This window comes from Canis lupus, chromosome 4 (genome assembly GCF_011100685.1).
Source record: "Canis lupus familiaris isolate Mischka breed German Shepherd chromosome 4, alternate assembly UU_Cfam_GSD_1.0, whole genome shotgun sequence".
NCBI lineage: Eukaryota > Metazoa > Chordata > Mammalia > Carnivora > Canidae > Canis > Canis lupus.
The window spans coordinates 35,412,040-35,434,352 of NC_049225.1; the positions used below are offsets into that span (position 1 = coordinate 35,412,040).

General features: G+C 43.8%; 1 protein-coding gene across 1 annotated transcript in view; it reads left to right on the plus strand.

Annotated features, from left to right (window-relative positions):
- BMPR1A (bone morphogenetic protein receptor type 1A) overlaps positions 1 to 22,313 on the plus strand; it is a 61,592-nt gene that overhangs the window by 14,212 nt on the left and 25,067 nt on the right. The window contains exons 2-3 of the mRNA NM_001145150.1: positions 13,215 to 13,433; positions 20,739 to 20,901. Of these exons, the coding sequence (NP_001138622.1) occupies positions 13,367 to 13,433; positions 20,739 to 20,901 (230 nt within the window). The 5' untranslated portion in view covers positions 13,215 to 13,366. The remainder of the gene's footprint in view (positions 1 to 13,214; positions 13,434 to 20,738; positions 20,902 to 22,313) is intronic.

Here is a 22,313-nt window from a genome sequence, read left to right on the forward strand (position 1 = left end):
AATATGCATCTAGAACAATACAGTTTTCATACAGCTCGAAAAAATTCAAAAACAGGCAAAGCCATGCTGTATATTGTTTGGGATAAGACATGAATGTTAAATACCACATCCAGAATAGTGGTTACTTCAGAGAAAGAAAGTGGGAATTTACGGTGTTTGCCCTGCTTTACCCAGCACCTAAGTAATTCTTTTTTTTTTTTTTTAAGCAGTGGTAGTAAACCCACTTCATTTTATTTTAATTCCAGAATAGTTAACATGTAGTGTTACATTACTTTCGGGTGTACAGTAACACCTAAGTGATCCTTAGGTGAAATCTTTGAAGCACTGCGTTCAATGAGCAGAGTTCACAGACTCACAGGACTGAGAGGTGGAAGGTTTATTTTACAGATGAAGAAACTGAGGCCCGGAGAGGGAAGTGAACTGGCCAGGATCAGCTAGTCAGTTAAGGCAGAATTTGAACTAACTCTTAGGTCCCCTGACCTGAAGACTCTGCTATGCACAGTCCTTTCCTTATTTAAAAAGGGCTTGAGGGCAGCCCAGGTGACTCAGCGGTTTGGCGCCACCTTCAGCCCAGGGCCTGATCCTGGAGACCCAGGATCAAGGTCCCACATCGGGCTCCCTGCAGGGAGCCTGCTTCTCCCTCTCCTGTGTCTCTGCCTCTCTCTCTCTCTCTCTCTCTCTCTCTCTCTGTGTGTGTGTGTGTGTGTGTCTCATGCATAAATAAATAAAATCTTTTAAAAAAATAAATAAATAAAAAATAAAAAAAATTAAAAGGGCTTGAACTTACAACCCTGAGATCAAGACCGGAGCTGAAATCAAGAGTCGGTCACCTAACCGACTGAGCTACCCAGGGTTCCCTTTTATTTTTGTTTTTAAATTTAATTTAATTTTTTGGCCTTTCTTTAAAGTAAAATTAGAAGTTGATAAGTATTCAAACTAGGTATCGCAGCTGAAAGATATTAAAAGCAACAGAAAGTCCATCCCATGCCACTGGCCTTGTTCAGCAAAGTGCTCTAGACCAGCGCTCTGATGGAGTAACACCATAAAAAGTAGATGTTTCCTCCCCCGGCTGAAGCGCTTCCCGGGTTTCCAGGTGCTTCCCATTTAATCAGCCGGAACTGGTAATGTCCAGGGTGCTCTCTCATGGGCTTACGGGTTTGCGAAGTTTAGTTTCCTATAGTCCGTGGTTAAATCCGGGGAAGAATTACTGATGATCAGATTATTACACTCCCCCCCCCCATCCTATGCAGAGCTGTTGGCGACCTACAATTTACATATAAATATTACCTCTGAGCCTTTCCTTGCGTCTACTCACTGAAACATAGTGCAGTTGACTTTAGATGGTCCTTTGAAGTCCCCTTTGTTAGACCACATGGTTTGTACCAAAGAAAGGGCTGTATTTTCTTTTTTTGTCTGTGATTATTTCCACAGTTCTTTAACTTGCTCTAACTATGTGGTACTGTCAGAGTATAACCCGAGCCATTGTTTGCCTTCAGCAATATTTCAGATCTTGCGAAGTTATGTTTACTTAAACAAGATTTTCTTAAGACCTTTTAATTTATACCTCAGACTCGAGTATATGCAGTGAAAACAGTGGAAAATTTTCCTCTCAGAATCTTGACACAAGTCAGGGCTCGAAGTGAGCGGAGGAAGTGGTGTGGTTTCTGTATCTTTTCAGTTGTGTTGAGATAAGGAAATGGAATAGTCTGTCCCCAGTACAGCCCGCCTGGGAAGGTCTCCTTTGTATATAGAAGTGAAAGAAATTGGCATGATGTTTTAATTCCTTCTGCTATATTCGAGTCCTTCCCTCAGCAAATATTTATTTAGTACCAACTGTGTGCCAGACTGTCTTCTTGGGGCTAGAAATACAGAGTGAGAACATAGGGCGACGCCCCTGCCCTTACGGAGCATACATTCTGCAGCAGGTCGCAAGCAGTAAACAAAATAAATAGTAAATCATCTATGAAATTATGGGATGACAAGTGCTAAAGAGAAAAAATAGATGTGTATCAGGGAAGGAGGCTCGGGGTGCCGGGGGGAAGATGGGATTGCAGTTTTAAATAGAATGAGCAAGAACACTAAATAAAAGAGGGATGTTTGGGTAGGCCCCTGGAAGAGGTAAGGTAGCAAGCTGTCTGGAGGAGGAATGTTCTAGGCAGAGGTCCTGCAGCAGGGCCAGGCCTGGCACGCGTCAGGCACGCGGAGGCCAGGGCAGCTGCCGTGGGAGAGCTGGAGTCCCGAGGGCAGACGGTGAGCGAGCGGGGCGCTGTGACCTGATGTGCCCCCAGTTACTCCCGGGCTGCTGTGTGGAGGCGGACGGGGGGCAGTGGGGGGACCGCTCCGGAGGCTGCTCGGGGCCCAGGCAGAACAAGCGGCGAAGGGTCAGGAGCGGTGGGCCCCGGCATCCCGCAGCTGGAACCCACGGACTGGCTGAGGCCAGGTGAGGGTGAGGGAAGGAGGGAGCGTCAGGAACGGCCGCCAAGACCTGGAGAGTGACGGTCCTTAGCTGAGCTGGAGGGACCTGGGCCAGCCGGCCTGGGTGGGAGCTGCGGGGCACAGCGTTAAGGAAATTTGTACCTACTTGAGCTATCTTTAAAGTGACCCCCCCTACCCCGTCTGTGTTTCCATGTTGTTGTTGTTTAGTTTATTCAGAATTACTAATTTTACGCTAATCTCGCCCAGAATACTCAAGTGGGCCTTTCCCTTAAGCCTTCCTATCAACTAGAATGTTTTTGGTTGTAACGGAAAAACGGACTCCCTCTGACCTAAAATAAACCTAAAAAATATAGGGAATTTATTGATTGTAAACTGAAAAATGCCTCCATTCTTCAGGCTTCAGGCAAGGTTGCTGCTCCCAGGTGGCTCTAGGACCTGGCTTCTTCGAGTCTTTTACTCTCCTAGCTCTGGTTCCCCTTCAGGTGCCCAGGCAACTGCCAGAAGCCTCTGGGGCTGCTGTTTACACGTATTCAGTCCGAAAGAGGGGCCGCGGCTCTGCAGGCCCAGCCACAGTCCTGAGAGGGTAGTCGCCTGGCCTTCCCCGAGCTCCTCACTGTGGCGGAGCATGGAGCACGTGCACTGGCTCCATCGGGGACAGAGCCTCTACTCCCACAGCTTCCGGGAAACCTGGTGTGTGCTCTGAATTTTTAAAAAAAAAATTTTTTTTTGTAAAGAAAGAAAAAGTGAAGAGAAATGGTTGACTTTTTTCCAATGTTTTTGCCTTGTGCAAGCACTGTGGCTAATACAGCAAAAATAGGATTCTTTTTTAAAGTGGTCAGGTGAGAAGAAAAAAAAGTAAAATAAGACATTAGTTTGATCAAGATAATATTTCTTCCTAGAGGCCTAATGCTATTGCTTTCTGAACATCTAGAACCCGAAAAACGACAGGTCATTTAGCCAAGAATCAATCAGTATTTCTCAACAAGGAGAGAGCACTGTTGACATTTGGTTGAGACAGTTCTTTGTGTTGAGGGATCGTCCCTGCACGCTGCATTGCATTTTCCATTTTGGTCCTTTGTCACCAACCAAAAAGTCACCTGCATATTTCCAGATCTTCTTAGGAGGGACACACAAAAGCTCATGACTGTTTTTGAAAGGCTGTTCTTTCATACCGGGGGCATAGATACAGATATATTTTGATTTGGTTTCCTGGGTGAAATATGGGTGGGTTTTTTTGTGTGTTATTTTCAAAGTTCTGCTTTGATTTTTTTTTTTTTAACTTAGTGCCAGAAGTTGGACATATTCCACTAAAGATTGATTTAGCATTTGAATTAGCTTTTTGGTCACAGGAATTTATTGAGTTAACCCAGAAAGTCTTTGATTACGTGTAGTGCTGTTTAAGGCAATGAGAAATCTGTTCTGATGACCAAATTTTGGTGTTCTTTCAAGCATTTTGACTTTGGGTCTCATAGGTTAGAATGGGAAGCCCGGCCAGTTACTTGGATGGGTTGTGGCTACTTGTGGTAGAAGTAGTGAAATACGTGGAGTCTAGAAGAATTCGTTCCTCAGAATATCTTAGAACGCTTTGAAGCTACATTAAATCTATATTAGAGTGCAGTTGATAAGCACTTCGGAAATGTTAGCTGTGTTGTGGGCTCCTCTTTGGTGCAGTGAATGTACATAAAAATCTGTGTGTGGCATGTCCGGGGGCTTCCCCTGAGGCCTGTTCCTGACTGTACTGGGACCCACCAGGGCCCGGGCAGGAGCCCTGGGGGCTGCTCCGGTGGGAAGAACCAGGAGAGCGCAGTGACTGACTTCACAGGTGTGGAGGATTGGGGAGCCAAGGGGCCCTGGGGTTGGGCCGAAATGGTCGGAGCAGAGGCAGCTACCAGGCCTCAGAGACGGGGTTAGGGTCTGGTGCTGCGACAACGCGTGGCCCTCTGTGGGGGCAGCTGCCGCCCGGAGCCTGGAAGCTGGACCCTCTAGAACCTGCCGGGCCTGAGGCCTGCGGGGCTCCCGTCGCTGAGGGCAGCTCCCCTCCCCTCCCCCGCCTCCTCTCTGCCCCTGGGCAGAGCCTGTGACAGGTTGGGGGGGCAGCTCCGAGGTAGAGCATGGAGAGGGCTCCCCTACAGAGGGGCTACCTGCGGAGAGGTCAACCCCTGCAGAAAGGTCACCCCTGCGGAGATGTCACCCCTGCGGAGAGGGCTCCCCTGTGGAGAGGTTGCCCCTGTGGAGAGGTCGCCCCTGTGGAGATGTCACCCTGTGGAGAGGTCATCCCTGTGGAGATGTCACCCCTGCGGAGAGGTCACCCTGTGGAGACGTCACCCCTGTGGAGAGGTCACCCCTGTGGAGAGGTCGCCCCTGTGGAGAGGTCGCCCCTGTGGAGAGGTCACCCTGTGGAGAGGTCATCCCTGTGGAGATGTCACCCTGTGGAGAGGTCAACCCTGTGGAGATGTCACCCCTGCGGAGAGGTCACCCTGTGGAGAGGTCATCCCTGTGGAGATGTCACCCCTGTGGAGAGGTCATCCCTGCGGAGAGGTCACCCTGTGGAGAGGTCATCCCTGCGGAGAGGTCACCCTGTGGAGAGGTCATCCCTGTGGAGAGGTCACCCCTGTGGAGAGGTCATCCCTGCGGAGAGGTCATCCCTGCGGAGACGTCACCCCTGCGGAGCGGGCTCCCCTGAGGGCAGCAGGGGTACCCGCTGGGGCTCCATTACCCTCCAGGTGCTGCCCCTGCAGGGGCGGGTGGAGCAGGGCTGGGCCGCGGCCTGCGTGTCTCGGCTGTGGGGCCTCCGGCGAGGCCTTCACGCAGCCGAGCTTCGCTTTTCCTCGCGGCGTTGAGAAGCTGGAGTAAAGTAAAGAATCCCCGCCTGCTTCCTTCGTGACGTCCTTACCCGGTGACCGGGGAGGGACCTGCCGCGGGCCTCCCGCCTCCGTGGCGGGCGGTCGCAGGCTGTGCGGCCGGAGCAGGCCCAGCGCGGTCCGCGTGGGCTCAGGCGGGCCGGGTGCCGCGGGGTGCCCTGGGGTGCCCTGGGGTGCCCGGGGCTGCGCTGTCTGGGGAAGCCGCGGGGTGCCGGCCGCGTGGAGGCCGAGCTCCTGGGCTGCTGTCCTGCGGCTGGCGGCGGCGCTCACCAGACCGGCCCGCGGGCCCCGCTGGCGGAGACCCACCCCGGAGCCGGAGCCGCCAGGCCCAGCCGAGCGCCGCCTCGGCCTCGCCTCAGTATCTGCGAGCTGTTTGGTTTATTTTTTCTTTTTTCAAGATTTTATTTATTCATGAGACACAGAGAGAGAGAGAGAGAGAGGGAGAGAGAAGAGGCGGGGCCCGGGCGGAGGGAGCAGCAGGAGCCCGACGCGGGAGCCCGACACGGGAGCCCGACGCGGGACTCAATCCCGGGACCCGGGTCACGCCCTGGGCCGCAGGGCCGCCCGCGCCGGTCGGGTCGGTTCGGTTCAGCTGAATGAAGGGCTCGGGAAGCCGGCGGAGCGCCTGGGTTAGGGGCGGCGGTGCCAGGCTGAACGTGGGGGGCAGATTTGGAAACCGCCCGTAGATGCCCCGGAGGACGCCCCGAGGACGCCCCCCGCGGCCTCCCGTGTCTCCCGTCTCCGCCCGTGTCTCGGCCCCGCGGGCACCGGCCGCCGGTCACAGGAAGCGAAGGCCCCGAGTGGAGACGGGCCGCCTGGGCAGAAACACAGAGGCCGGTACACGGGGGCCCCCGCCTGGACCGCGCCGGGGAGCCTGCGCTCGGGACGCCCGCCGTGTCCGCAGGAGGCCGAGCCCCGGGGTGTGAGCGCTGTGAGCGCGGCGGCCCCGCGGTGGGAGGCGGGGAGGGAGCCGCCTGGGGGGACAGACCGGCTTCTCGTGCTGATCCGCGCCGGGAGGAGGAGCGAGGAGGAGCGGAGCAGCCTGGCGAACAATGGCCGTGGAGCCAGAAAGTCTGCAGGGAGCCCGGCCTGCTCGGAAGGCCGTCGGGGCCGGCGCCTGCCGCGGGGGGAGGGGGGGCCAGGCCCGGAGCCGGCAGCCCGCCAGCCGCTTCAGCATTCCCGAACCTCAGCCTAGAAAGTACGAATCAAGGGTGGGGGGCTTGACGGGAAGAGGAAAGAATGACTTTACTCTGTTTTTTCAGCTGACTTCAGCCTTTTCCTGTTCTTTCTTTCTTTCTTTCTTTTTTTCTTTCTTTCTTTCTTTCTTTCTTTCTTTCTTTCTTTCTTTCTTTCTTTCTTTCTGATTGAACTATTGGTTCAGCCTTATTTCTGTTTGTGAAGCTTCCTAATTTTTTATTTGAAATTATGTATATTTTATTTTTTAAAGATTTGTTTATTTATTTATGATAGAGGCAGAGACACAGGAGGAGGGAGAAGCAGGCCCCATGCAGGAAGCCCGACTTGGGACTCCATCCCAGGACTCCAGGATCACATGCCCTAGGCCAAAGGCAGGCGCTAAACCGCTGAGCCACCCAGGGATCCCCAAATTATGTATATTTCATTGAATGATTTGCCTTAGTTTTATTTTCCCAAAGAAGAAGCCTCACCAATCTATGTATATAGCAACAGAAGATAAATTTACTTAGATAGCTGTTTGTACTAAATATTTGATGTTTTATTTTTTTTAAAGGTTTTATTTATTTATTCATGACAGACATAGAGAGAGAGAGAGAGGCAGGCTCCCTCCTGGGAGCCTGACACAGGACTCATCCCAGGACTCCAGGATCCAGCCCTGGGCCAAAGGCAGGTGCTAAACTGCTGAGCCACCCAGGGATCCCCTGTTTGTACTAAATATTTAAAAATGACTCTTAAACACCAGCATCATTTTTGAAATTTCAATCATGTAGCATTTCAAATGTCTACATTTCCTTATATCCTTAACTTTGCAAGATATCCTAGTATAAAAATTCCAATGAGTTATTCTAGGAATTTAAAAAATATGTCATCTTCAGATGTTAGAATTATAAAATACTCCATTTCAAGAATGGTTGCAGGGCAGCCCCAGTGGTGCAACGGTTTAGCGCTGCCTGCAGCCGGGGGTGTGATCCTGGAGACCCAGGATTGAGCCCCACGTCAGGCTCCCTGCATGGAGCCTGCTTCTCCCTCTACCTGGGTCTCTACCCCTCTCTTGCTCTCTCTGAATGAATGAATGAATGAATGAATAATAAATAAATAAATAAATAAATAAATAAATAAATAAATCTTAAAAAAAAAAGATTGGTTGCAAAATATGGTTACTGTTTTGCTGTGTCATGATTACAGAAACCGTTAATATGAGACAGATAAAGGGAAAGTCATCAGTATTTATATTATTAATAACTAATCACGACAAGAACAAGACAGCTGTTACTCATTAAATGGTTAATACCAAGATGCACAATACGAACTCATTTGGGTTAGTGATATCACTCCCATTTTGTGGCTAAGGAGATGGAGACTTAGCTTGAATAACTTCTCCCAAATTACATCACAAATAAATACTGGAGCTGATACTTGAAACCAGTGAACTGACATCAGAATTCTCTCTTGGGCAGCTCGGGTGGCTCAGCGGTTTAGCGCTGCCTTCCGCCCAGGGCGCCATCCTGGAGACCCAGGATCGAGTCCCACGTCAGGTTCCCTGCATGGAGCCTGCTTCTCCCTCTGCCTGGGTCTCTGCCTCTCTCTCTGTGTCTCTCTCATGAATAAATAAATAAAATCTTAAAAAGAATAAAAGAATTCACTCTTTTTGCCAGGTGTTATATGAGAAATGCCTTTATCTGGAACATAAAACTGATGTCATCTTTACGGAACTCGTGGTTTAAAAGGACATATGTTTAATAGTATATAGAGTAGAACTAGGAACTGTTTTCTCCCTACAAAAATGAACCTTACTGGTTGAGATAATTTTAAAATAAAGAGCATACTGTTGGTTACTCCTTTGAAAGAAATATTTAGCAGTTAGTTCGTTGGGCATTATGCCTGTCTTACACTTCTCTTGTCATGCTTTGATTTGACTATGCTTTCCAGACTTTTGTTTTTTGGTGTCTGTGCAATAGCTTACCGTGATTTGGCTTTTTATTATTTTAGCAAATTTCTCATAATGACTGTATTATATAGTAATGAATGTCTTCTGTTGCTGCCCAACAAGTTACCCCCAAACCTAGCAGCTTAAAACAAGTATTTATGGTCTCCTGCATTTTCTGAGGGTCTGGAATCGACTAGGGGCTTAGCTGGATGGTCTAGTTTGGGGTCTCATGAATGGTACGGGTGAAGCTGTGGTCACCTGAAAGCTTCCCTGGGGCTGTGGGATCCACGTACGAGGCGGCTCACTCTCATGCTGTGGGCAGGAAGCCTCGGCTTCTTGCCCTGTGGCCCTCTCTGTGGGGCTCGTGTCCTTATGACACGGCAGCTAGCTTCCCTCGAAGTGGGTGTTTCAAAAAAGAGCAAGGTGGAATTGGAAATGCTTTTTATGATCTAGCCTCGGAAGTCAAACTGTTGTCTCCATCATTTTACTAAGACCAGTGGGAACTTGAGACAGGGCAGCGGGCTCCACCTGTTGAAGGTACTGTCAGAGCATTTGTGGACATACTTTAGATCACCACAATCATCTTTTGGTAGATGATTTTTTTCTTTAACCTGTGAAAAAGTATCACTTGTGAGTAGTAGTGTATATCCGAGCAACATTAATGTTACACATGATAGGTCCTGGACTGTAAACCGATTTTATCAGTGAATGCCAAGTAAATTCACATGGTGTTAATGCTTTTCTTGATCTAGTTTTGGAATGAATGTTGGTGTTCTGGGGCCCTCATCTCTTCTCATTCATAGAAGGCCATCCCACACAGAGCCATAGCTTCAAATACTCTATGCTGTTGACGTAATAGTTTTATATCTTCAGTACTAAATGTGTCCTTTAAGCTTCATGACATTCCCTTTGGGTAATCTCAAATGCGTAAAATTGAACCCTTGATCTCTTCCCCTCACTCCTTTCAAAATCCACTTGTCCTCATTTCAGTAATTGCTCATGCCAGAAATGTAGAGGTCTTCTTTGACCCTCATTCTCCCTTATCCCCACATCTAATCCAATACTAAGTCCTATTGAGTCTGTTTATGAAATATATCCATTGGATCCATTGAATCCATCCATTTTACTATTTGGTCTAGTCTCATCAGAAGGAAAACTAAGGCATCCTGCAGAGCAGCCGAGGAGATCCTAAGCACCCGCCACAGTCACAGTCTGGTTCATAGGAAGGGGATTATGTCTGGTTTCTTTCACATAAGCATCTGTGACTGCTATCCTGGGCTCAAGTTCAAATCCTGATCTGCCTGAAATAAGTAACCTAACTTCTCTGAATGAGTTTCTTCATTTGTAAAACTGAAATTATATTAGTAACTCATAATTATTTTAAGAACTAAATGAGGTAATAGCTACTACATATTCACCTCTAATTATGTACCAGCACCATTATAAACACTACGGATATATTAACATTAATTTATCAAATCATCACAGCCACCTTATGAGGTAAGTGCTATTATTATTTTAATTTTACAGATGAGGACACTGAGGCAAGCACAGTTTAAGGAATTTATTGGCAAGTGGCAAGGCTCTAATTCTAATCAAGGAGATCTATTCCAGAGTCCATGTGTTAACTATCCTAGACTGCCCTGCTGGATATTTTATGTATGTTATACAATGTAAATTATATGTTAGGAAGTAGGAGAGCCTGGTACAGAATAGGTGCTCAATATAGTCTCCTCCTCTCATACATGTTTATAACAGGGCACAGGAAGTAACAGGTGTGATCTGTGACAATCTCATCTTTAAGAAATTCTGATAACCTAAAAACAACTGGAATAACTTGTAGAGAGAACAGCTTACTGGTCAATGGAAGGCTAAAGGTAAAATGGCTTTAACTGCCTCATTTGTAACCCAACAATGGAGAGCCTTAATCTCTATAAGAAAAATGTTAGGTTTTAGCTGACTGACCAGCTCAATATGCATCAGTGCTTATGACAACTGCTAAGACATGAAGGGAATCTTATCAAGCAGGAATAGAGGCACAGTGCCCTAATCAAAGAGGGTCATCACCCTACTTTACCCCACCTGGTCAGGCCTCTTGAACACTTTAGAGAGGAATGAACGGAATGCAAAGGATAGGGAAATGACTACACTTAAGATACAACTCAGAGATCAGGGACCTTTGCTCACAGAGAACCAAAGGAACAAAGTGTGAATGCACCTCTGTCAAGGACATGATAGACATGATGGAAAGGAGCCTAGACCAATTAAGTGAATCATCAGATTCCCTCTAAAGCTGAAGTACTGTGGGAACAGTGTTCCTGCCACTGACTATTAATTGATTTCCTAAATATTTATTAAGTACCTATATATACATGATTCTGTACTGGACACTGAGAACATACCGATGAAGGCAAAACAGAATGAACCTTCAAGAAGTTCATAGTCATTAAACAAGACAATTAAAACAGTCAGGCACTGAACAAGACAGTATAAATCATATGTAAGCATAAATTGTCCTAAGTGTGAGGAAAGAAAAGTGCCAGGTCCAAGAGAGGCATGGGATGGTGATCTTATCTGAGGAGACTATGGGAAGCCATGCTAAAAAGCAACATTTACACGGAGATCTGGAGTCAGATCTGAAGAGTTAGCCAGGTAAAGAAACAGGTGAGTTCTAGGCATAGGGAACAGCCTGTACAAGGATCTGGAAGCAGAAAAGAGCAATGGGAGAATGATGTTTCTGAAATGGTGAGAATAAGGGGAAGTTGGTGAGATGTGAGTTTGAAGAAACAAACAAAAACCCAAGTTTTCTCAGTTTTGAAAACCCAAGGAACAGATCAGGCAAGAGTATATGGAGGATCTGGGATTTAAATCTAAGAGGGATGGGAAAGCAATTGTCTGATTTCTATGTAATGGACTGGAGGGGACAAAAGCAGAAACAGACCAGTGAGAAGGACAGTGTAATAGTTTAGGTGGTGGTATAGCTTTAAATAAATTGATGAGGGCAGCCCTGGTGGCTCAGCAGTTTAGCGCCGCCTTCAGCCCAGGGCTTGATCCTGGAGACCTGGGATCGAGTCCCATGAGTCCCGGGACTGAGTCCGAGTCCCTCGTTGGGCTCCCTGCATGGAGCCTGCTTTTCCCTCTGCCTCTGTCTCTGCCCCGCCCCCCTATCTCTCATGAATAAATAAAATCTTAAAAAAAAAAGAAATATGGTGAGACAACAGAGTTAGAATTATACTGCAGACTTCTTTTGAATATGAAACCTGGAACAAGTATCCATAGAATCACAATTGTGTAATTTCAAAAAAGAGAGTTTTCCCAAGAAATGCCATTAACCCACATTATAAATGTTGTCCGGTAATTATTTTAGACTTTACATCTTACTCTCTCAGCATTGTGTAGTTGTGAAGCAGTTTAATATTAGAGAAGTGAGAAGTTGCAGAGATTTTAGAAGTAAGCTGTATTAAAATGCATAATATAAATGATATTCTGTAAACCTTATTTCCTCAATACGGTGCCTTTAGAGAGCTAATTAAAGTGAAAAATTCTTAGATTGATAAAATAGAACGCTCAGGTTGTTTATGGTACAAATCATGCCGGGGGTAATTGTGTTATGAATAAATAAAATCTTTTTCATTCAGGAATAGTTTAGACTAAAATATAAAATCAGATTGTCTGAACCAATAGGATGGGAGGAAAAACAGAATTATATTCATCTATATACGAACTAGTGAGGGTTTTTTTGTTACCTATTTCAACTATTTTATAATTGCCAAATCTTAATTGGGGGGGGGGTTACGTTTCACATCACCCATAATAAAACTCAATTTTATACTAGTAAAGTCAGATTTGTAATGTTTTAGGAAATTAATTTTAAGATATATTTCTGTTGCTTTAATGATTAAGTACACTGCATGTTTAAATAGGTGTGATTATCTAGGTAGGCTTTCTCTTCTATAGAATAAACTATTACAAAGATTTGAGGTGTTTCTATCACATCTGTTAGGATTTGAAAGATTACTGATGAATAGTTCTAAATTCAGTTTTTCCTGCTTTATTCTTAGTATATTTAGAAATTGTTACTAATTAAATTAGAGCAACCAGAAAAGACTATTAGGATTATTTAGTGTACTTGTTTCACATATGCTTAATCTAAGATCAGGAGAGGTGGCAACCTATTACTGAATTATTTTAGCTTTTGAATTGCAGTGCCTTTTTGTCATGAATAAAGATAGTTTTAATCTTTAAAAATGGGGGCGCCTGGGTGGCTCAGCGGTGGAGCATCTGCCTTCAGCTCAGGGCATGACCACAGGGTCCGGGGTTCAAGTCCTGCATCGGGCTCCTCACAGGGAGCCTGCTTCTCCCTCTGACTGTGTCTCTGCCTCTCTCTGTCTCTCGTGGATAAATAAATAAAATCTTTTTTAAAACGTTTAATAAATCTTTTAAAATATATTTCATTATTAGGGCACCTAGGTGGCTCAGTTAAGCATCCAACTCTGATTTTGGCTCAGGTCATGATCCCAGGGTTGTGAGATCAAGCCCCATATCGGGCTCCGTGCTAGGTGTGAAGCCTGCTTAGGATTCTCTCTCCCCTTCTCCCTCTGCCCCTCCCGCTACTCTCTTTCTGTCTCCCCCCACCCCCCACCAATGTGTTTCATTATTTAAAGGTATGTTTGAGCATTTGTTTTTCTCAGTTTTGAAAACTTCTAGAATTATGAAGAATTATCTAGAATTATAATTATTATAATTATGAATATAGTTATATTCATTACCTTTTTTATATTTTTATTTTTCAGGAGTCAAGAGAAAACAGTGGAAATTGGAGTCATTGTCAAGTGATTGAGACCTTTAACAAGAAAATCTCTTTGAATAAAAATCATTTAAATTAGTAATATAACAAGACCAGTGATTAGAGGTGACAGCATACAGGAAACATTAAAATTGAACAATGACTCAGCTGTATATTTACATCAAATTATTGGGAGCCTATCTCTTCATCATTTCTTATGTTCAAGGTAAATCAGTGTTAAGTAATCTTACCGTCTTTTTCAGTAACTTATTTCTACGTTTAAGACACTCATTCTTGAAACTGTCCTTTCCACTCACGGCCCTTTTTGAACAGTTAGGCTCAGTATGCCTGCATAGCTTTTAAGTAAAAAGGCAAAGAACAGATACATGCCAGATAATTTTGAGTTTGACTGTGATAAAAACATTTTCAAATGTTTGTAAAATCTCAGCCTTTCTGAATCTGTTCTCCTATCCATAACATAGGCATTATGATATACAAATTAAGTCTTAATGAAGATTAAATGAGATAAAATATAAAGTACCTGTCCTAATAAGACTAAGACACAAGGTAATAGGTATTCAAGACATAGTTTTAAAATTCCTGTCTCCTTTAAAATATAATAAGGAATAAATGTAAACAATTTTTAAATCATTTTGTCATTAAAAAACTTCAGAAAGGGGGCAGCTCCGTTGGCTCAGCGGTTTAGCACCGCCTCGAGTCCCATGTAATGCTCCCTGCATGGAGCCTGCTTCTCCCTCTGCCTGTGTCTCTGCCTCTCTCTCTTTCTCTCTCTGTCTCTCATAAATAAAATCTTAAAAAAAAAAAAAAAAAAAAAAAAGAACTTCAGAAAGGGGATCCCTGGGTGGCTCAGGCGCCTGCCTTCCGCCAGGGCGTGATCCTGGAGTCCCGGGATCCAGTGTCGCATCAGGCTTCCTGCATGGAGCCTGTGTCTCCCTCTGCCTATGTCTCTGCCTCTTTCTGTCTCATGAATAAAAAAAAAAAGAAAGAAAGAAAGAAAGGTAAGTTGCACTTGTATGTGCTAACCACTAAATTTTCTTGATAGGATACTCAAAGTTTTGTTTATGAACAGCATTATAATTTCACAGCTTGTTCACAGCTTGGAACTCCCAAGCAGGAAAATATTGCAATGACTCTGAGGATCAGATAGGCTATATTTGCACATGGGCTTTTTCCCAGGTGGTTTAATTAGGACATTATTCCAAACTGAAGAGATAATACTATTTCACAAAAGAAGTCTAGATTAAAGATATTGGGTATATTCATTCTCTTAAGTTTATGTCATCACAGATTGTTCTTTCATGATGTTTCGTTCACGGTGATAAAGATTAATTTCTACTGGCAAGAAATACAATAATAGCCTAAGTGTTTTGACAGTTTCATTTTTTTAAGATGTATTTATTTATTTTAGAGAGAGTGTGTGTGTGCACTAGCAGGGAGAGAGGCAGAGAGAGAGAGAATCTCAGGCAGACTCCCTGCTGAGCCCGGGGCCCAGTGTGGGGCTCGATCCCACGACCCTGAGATGATGGCCTGAGCCGAAACCAAGAGCAGCCACCTAACTGACTGAGCCACCTAGGTGCCCCTGACATTTTCATTTTAAAGATAAAAATATAATCTGTAGCTTCATATTTTCTCTTAGATGCAGTTAATACCTTTTATTATTTTCTTGCTCAGAGCATAGAGAGCCCTCTTCCAAAAGCCACTTTTATGGGTGAAATGCCAAATTGTTTAATAAAACACCTTTATTTTAACAGCTGTATGTCTTGATTACCATCAGCCAAAGCTGTCATAGTTCTAAAGATGAGTTAAATTAATAGTAGCATATTTGCCATCTCACACCCAGGTAATCAGTATTTGATGTTCAATTTTTTAAAAAAATCTATGTAGATCTCACAGAGGCAATATAATTCAAAATACTTTCCCCCACCCTGATTCAGGTTGTTCTATAATAAACTTTTATTAGATTAAATAAGTTGGCAATTAGTTATCAAGTATAAGTGAAAAATCTCGGTAAGAACTACATTTCTGTGATGAATAGCAAAATTTGTTACACTTCCTTTCAAAAAGGTTAGTTAGTTTGAGAATTGCTTTTTTTTAAAGATTTTATTTATTTATTTGGCAGACAGAGAGCACAAGCAGGGGAGCAGCAGGGGAAAAAGGAGAAGAAGCTCCCCACTGAGCAGGGAGCCCCATGTAGGGCTCCATCCTAAGACCCTAGGATCACGACCTGAGCGAAAGGGAGATGCTTAACTGACCCTGGCGCCCCAGCCTTCATCTAGTTGGTTTTTTTTTTTTTTAAGATTTTATTTATTCATGAGAGACAGAGAGGCAGAGACACAGAGAGAGAGGCAAAGACACAGGCAGAGGGAGAAGCAGGCTCCATGCAGGGAACCTGATGTGGGACTCGATCCCAGGACCCCGGGTTCACAACCTGAGCCAAAGGCAGATGCTCAACCGCTGAGCTACCCAGGCGTCCCTGAGAATTGCTTTAAATAAAATAAAAATATTTAGTCTTTAAAAGAGCTAAAGCCAATGTAGAAGAAAATGTTATTTCTTGGAGATTATTAAGAAGGATTAGAGAGTGGCATTAGTGGAAATAACTTGCCTTTAGCTTCAATTTTAGCTTCAGTTGTGTCTTGGGAAAGTAAATTCCTCCATATATTGGTTTCCTTGTTATAAAATAGAAACAATAACATGTATCCTAGATGTAAACAGGAATTTTTAGAACATTAAATGTTATGATAAAGATTGAAGTCCTTTACATTGAGATAAAGGTACTCAAATTGGAACAAAGAATGAGTCACCTGATAATTAACATCTAATCGCTATTTAGTCCTTGTTTTTGATTTGGTCACAAGTTTTAGAAATGGATCTTAGCTTAAGTAACTGATTGTCCAACAGTGACTTAAATTTATTTTTTGATGTAGATGGTAGACGTTTGCTGGTGCTTATTCAGTAGTTGAGTGGTGTCATGATTGACCTCTAGTTTCTTGGCTTTTCCCTAATGGTTACAAAACGGGTCCTGTTATCTGCATTGGAGGAAGGAAAAATGGGGAAAGGGTCAGCACTGATCTCAGCTGGACATTATTTCAGGAAAGCAAAATGTCCCCAGAAACCTAACCTTCTGCCGGCAGATTTTATTGTGTTTTGTTTGATAAACTGAGACAGTTTCTGGGGCTCCTGGAAAACTGGGAGACAGGATTGTTACAGTCAGCTTAAATTAATCTAAGTCCATTGACTCTGACTGGACACTTTGTCCCACCAGACAATTTCAGAGTTTGGTCAATTAGGAAGGTAGGGAAAAGAGATACCCTTTGGACAACTTAAGGAGTCTGGTACACACTTTTTCCCTTGTGTCAGTTAAGGTGTCTTCAGCTATAAGTAACAACAACAACAACAAAAACTCAAAACAGCTTAAACAAGAAGAAAAATGTTATATCACAAAATAAGAAGTCTAAGGTAGGGGGACTTAAATTTAAGTTAATTCCTTGGCTCATCAAGTTCTTTTTCTTTTTTAACTGTGTTCTCCACCTATTAATTTAGCCATCGGTTAACTCACTTCATGGCCATGATGTGGCTGCTGTGGGGCCAGATATCACATGTAGATCTGGCAAATTCGGTAGAAGGAGAATGGATGTCTCTTGCGTCACTTTTTAATTGATAAAGATAGATAGGGATCCCTGGGTGGCTCAGCGGTTTGGCACCCACCTTTGGCCCAGGGCGTGATCCCGGAGACCCAGGATCAAGTTCCGCATCAGGCTCCCTGTGTGGAGCCTGCTTCTCCCTCTACCTGTGTCTCTGCCTCTCTCTCTCTCTGTCTCTCATGAATAAATAAATAAAGCCTTTAAAAAATAATAAAAATAATTGGTAAAGATATCTCCCAGGCACCTCTCCTTTCCCGCCCCCTGCCACTCCCCAGCAGACTTCCTTCTAACCTTGTTGGCCAGAATTAATTTATTGTCTTGTGTAAACAGTGGAAAGGGGCATGGAACTGAAGTTGTTGGATTAGACGAAACAGTTGTCTCTACTGAGAGTAGGGCTGTGCATCACATGGAGGCGCAAATACTTATAATAGGGCGTGTGTGTGTGTGTGTGTGTGTGTGTGTGTGTGTGTGTGACCTGAGGCCTGGCCACTGTGCGGACGCGGCCACTCGTCGGGACTCGGGTACCATGTAGCCCCGGCCGCCGGCTTCCCGAAGGCCTCACCATGGGCAGCGGTGCCCGGCCCTTGCAGCGTTAGGTGATGAAGGAATAGGAGATGGATGATACAAACTGCCCTTTGGGGCAGCTTGGAGGCTACCTTAGGGGGTTGGCTCTCCGCAGCGTGTACACGAAGAACTGTTCCTGACTGCTTCAGACATGCGAAGCTTCGATGTCCCAGTGGTCTCTCCAGCTCTCCTACCTTTTGCCTTCAGATTTCTGCTCTAGACATTCCGCCTTGAAGATGGGGAGTACTTTCTCCGCTTTATACAAAGGAAGCCCATAGATTACTGGGAAAGTAAGAAAAATTATGTAGTCAGCAATAAAAATGTAAAATCATTGATGCCAGAAATTGCCACTGATGACAAAGGAGGTGGCATAAATTTGTTCTCTAGTCCCTTACACATTTGAGCTATTCATCTTCATATTTATATCTGTATCTGTGGTTCTTTCTGAGTTGTTCTGCTGAGCGTGTGAGCTGGAAATATTTTTGCATGAGCCTGTTTTGAAATACGACCTATAGCTTCGGCCCACCACAGACCTCATCATTTTATGCCTTGTCAGCACAGGGCTCGTGAGTAGAAAGACATTGGCATATTGTGGGAGCTGACACGAGGCTCATGGCCTGAGCGTGGTGGAGGTGGGTGCTGTGAGGTGATGTTGGAGAGGCACACAGGGCCCGGGTCCTGCTGGCCGTGACACAGGGAAGGAGATTGCAGTTCACTCTGAGCCCATGTGGAGCCATTAATTGGTTTTAAGCGGAGGAGTGACAGGATCAGATTTATGTTTATAAGATACCTCTGGCTCCTGTGTGGGCAATGGATGGGAGAGGCCACGTACAGGAGGGGGAGGTCAGTGTGCAGATTTCTATCTCGGTGGCACAGCGTGCTGGGCCCGAGGGATAGCAGAGGTGGAGAAAAATGGAAAAACTTGAGATCTGTTTTGGAGATTGAGCCAAAAGATTTGGGGAGGCAGGTTTGAGGAGATACATCAAGACTTCCATTTTGGACAGGTTAATTCTGAGATTACTTAAGCAGCTCAGGGCTGGACGGGAACCCAGGAACCATCGACAAAGAGATGGGTTTAAACCATGGGAATGGGTGCCGTCACCTAGCGGGATAGTGCAGAGAGCCTGTTGCTGGGTATTTTGCTCTGCACCCGTGCCTCCGTTTACAGAAATCCTACAACTTTAAGGTTCAGCGTAGATTTCATTGCTTTTGACACCTAGCCTGAGTTTGAGTTACAGGCTCCTTCCTTTGTTTGCCTTTGTATTATCTCACTCTTCACAGTGTGTTCATGTGCTTATTGCATTTCTCCCTTGTCTCCTTCCAAGTTTCTCGAGGACCAGGTCAGTCTCAGCACCCTGCCTGCACATAGCCAGCCTCTCATTAATGTTTTGTTAAAATATTAAGAGGTAATACAAACCCCAGATGCAAACTATAATAATTAGGATTTTTGATTTCCTAAATTCATACCACGTTTTGGGAAATTATGTGTATTGACCATGATATAACTTTGAATATTCTAGGTATTGGTGATCTTTTAGTGTGATCTTCGTTATTAAATAATATCTTCATTTGTACCCTATTTTATGTGTAATTAAGGCCTTTGTTGTACGTTCACTTCATCTATATTTATAACCTCTTGAATTGGGCAGGAATTATTATTTTTAAAAGATTTTATTTATTCATTCATGAGAGACCCAGAGAGAGGCAGAGACACGGGCAGAGGGAGACGCAGGCTCCCTGCGGGGAGCCCGATGTGGAACTCGATCCCGGGACCCCAGGATCACGCCCTGAGCTTCTCCATATTTAAAGTAATGCTTCCTGCGTTCTTTTTTTTTTTTTTTTTTTTTTTTTTTAATTTTTTATTTATTTATGATAGGCACACAGTGAGAGAGAGAGAGGCAGAGACACAGGCAGAGGGAGAAGCAGGCCCCATGCACCGGGAGCCTGACGTGGGATTCGATCCCGGGTCTCCAGGATCGCGCCCTGGGCCAAAGGCAGGCGCCAAACCGCTGCGCCACCCAGGGATCCCTGCTTCCTGCGTTCTTACTGAGTAACTGGGGCTTGGAGAAGTGACATGGCTTGTCCATGATCATCCAGAGAACTAACCTGGTACGAACATTGTAGGACCATCGTAGACCACAATCTAGTTCTCCTCATTTTTAGCCTGGTGGATTTCTTCTGTTCCTGGCCACCCCGCCCTTTTGTTAATTTTTACAGTTAACATTCCTAACATAAATGAGGTCGTTAAGCGTTATCAATTTAAAGGGTTAAATGAAAATCATTAAAATTCAAAGCATGGAATCGCCAAAATTTAATTAGCAGCACATTCTTTTCCTGTTATCAGTGTGTGTATTTTGTATGTGTGTTACTTTTTCTCTTCAGTAGTTCATCCCATCAGGATGGCTAAATTTAAAAGTCAAGTCCATGTTACACTTGAACCACTTATTTAACATTTATAATGAAATGTTGCTTAGACACAATTCTTTTAATATTTTATACCTGTTTGGCTCTACATTTTATTCCCTGGAGGTCAATCCTACAAGGAACAGGCTAGCCAAGTACAGCCGATTCAGAAGGAGGGAGAAATTATTAAAACATTTTTTTAGTTCTGTTCTGCATTCAGCCTGAAAGATTCAGTACCAAATATGACAGTATCTGTCATTTGAAGCTACTTGACTCTCATGCAAGAACACAGTTCTATTTTCATAAGCTAACTGCTGCCCTACAGTAACCTTCAGTTTCTGGCAGCATGGGCTGGATTTGAACCAATGACCTTGAGATAAAAGGCACCAGATAATATGATTAGTCCCTTTGCTCTCACAGTTCCCTTACTTAAGCAATTAAAGTCCAAAGCGAGATGCTTAGTAAGTCCACTTCCATGTAGAGGCACAAATAAAGGATTTTTTTTTTAAGCTGCTTCCAAGTCTTGAGCCAAAGAGTCTAAGAACCATAATTTGTGTACTGTTGAATGATTGGAAATGATCTCCGCCTTCCCTGAAATCGCTTCCCATCTCGTATGTGTCTTACAAGTTATAGCCATAGTCTACGTTTGCCACGTTGTTTGCCTCTGCTGGTGCAAGAGTTGTGACATGGTCCTCTCCGTGTGTCTCACATTACCTGGGACAGTTACTCTGTGCATAAGAGGTTATGATCAGATGTCGAATGAACGAATGAAATGTATTTTTAATTAAGCACAGTAGCTGCCATACTATAATAAGAAAGCCTAGGAACCTCTCTTTGGAAATGGAAATGAAAGAATTAGCTTTCAGCAGTGATTTATTCACAGATTTCGTATTTGAACACAGGGCAGAACCTAGACAGTATGCTCCACGGTACTGGGATGAAATCGGACTCTGACCAGAAAAAATCGGAAAATGGAGTAACCTTAGCACCAGAGGATACCTTGCCTTTTTTGAAGTGCTATTGCTCAGGACACTGCCCGGATGATGCTATTAATAACACATGCATGTGAGTATTTTTTGCAGTCTTCCTTGAAGTTATGAAAATAGGAGTGCATTTGGTGCTATTTTAAGAATTATTTACATTGTCTAAGTTTTTTTTTTTTTCATTTTATATGGTATCTTTCCAAAGAGCCAAAAGCTTCTTGCTGTATATATGGGAACATTTAGTACTGTTGCATGATTGATGGTTCTTTTCTTACAGTAACATTGTAATATCCTTTTTAAAGGAGGTAAAAGGAATCTGGTATTTGTCTAACATTTTGAGTTTATTTAATAATATTCTTATCATAAAGTTTACTGATACTCACTGTAGAAAATTTAGAGATTACCAAAAATAGAAATTGACCCCAAATCTTATAATTCTGAATTGGCTGAAATATTTTACAGAAAGATAGGAGTTGATATTGTGATATTTAATTAATTTTATGTTACTTTCTTACAAGTGAGTTCCCAATCCAAATCTGGCTTATATGACAATTTTAATTTTCCTACTTAATTTTATGTTAACTATTCAACACATTTATATATGATCATGTAATTCTGTTCCATATTATTTGGGGACATTGAAGAATTGGCTTCCTAGCCAAAAAAATTTCCTGAACAACTCCGTCCCATCAGTTAATTAATTCTGTCCCTGTTATGAAGTAATAGCGTCCCACTTTCTACTTTCCTAATAATTGTATGCTCTTTGAATATCAGCAGATATAAAACAAAAAAGTGTACATGTAAAATATTGAAATTATATGACAGTTGATCATGTTTTAGATTTGTTGTTTGTCCTCTGGTGGTGGTTGAATTTATTGTGAAAGCCGGGGTGATCTGTTAAAGGGGAGTGTTCCGCACCATGTCACCAAGTAATTTCTTGCCAAACTTCTTGTCTGTAGTATGAGCCTGTGATTAGTGGCTTAGTAACCCAGAATAAAACTGAATCATTAATTTTAACAAAATTTTGCCCCAGACTCAGCATTTTTTCCTTACAAAAAAATTAATAATTCTGCAAGAGTCTTTTAAGCAGAAACAATATACTTACTGATATGAATGCTAAGTAGGAGCACCAAAAAAAGTTTTTATTTTTTAAAAAGATTTTATTTATTGATTTATTTGAGAGAGAGAACATGCAAGTGGGAGGAGGGACAGAAGGGGAGGGAGAGAGAGTCTAAGTACACTCCCCACTGAACACAGAGCCCAGTGTGGGTCTTGACCCCACGACCCCGAGATCATGACCTCCCTGAGCTGCAACCAAGAGTCAGAGGCTCAACCGACTGAACCACCCAGGCGCCTGAGAGATGCAGCCATTTTTAAGCATGTTTTTAAAACATAAAATTGTTTACTCTGTAAAATTTTATGAATGAATTCTCTGTGATCACATGACTGTGATTTACAAAGAGAAGTTACTTAATTCATATTTAGAGAACCCGT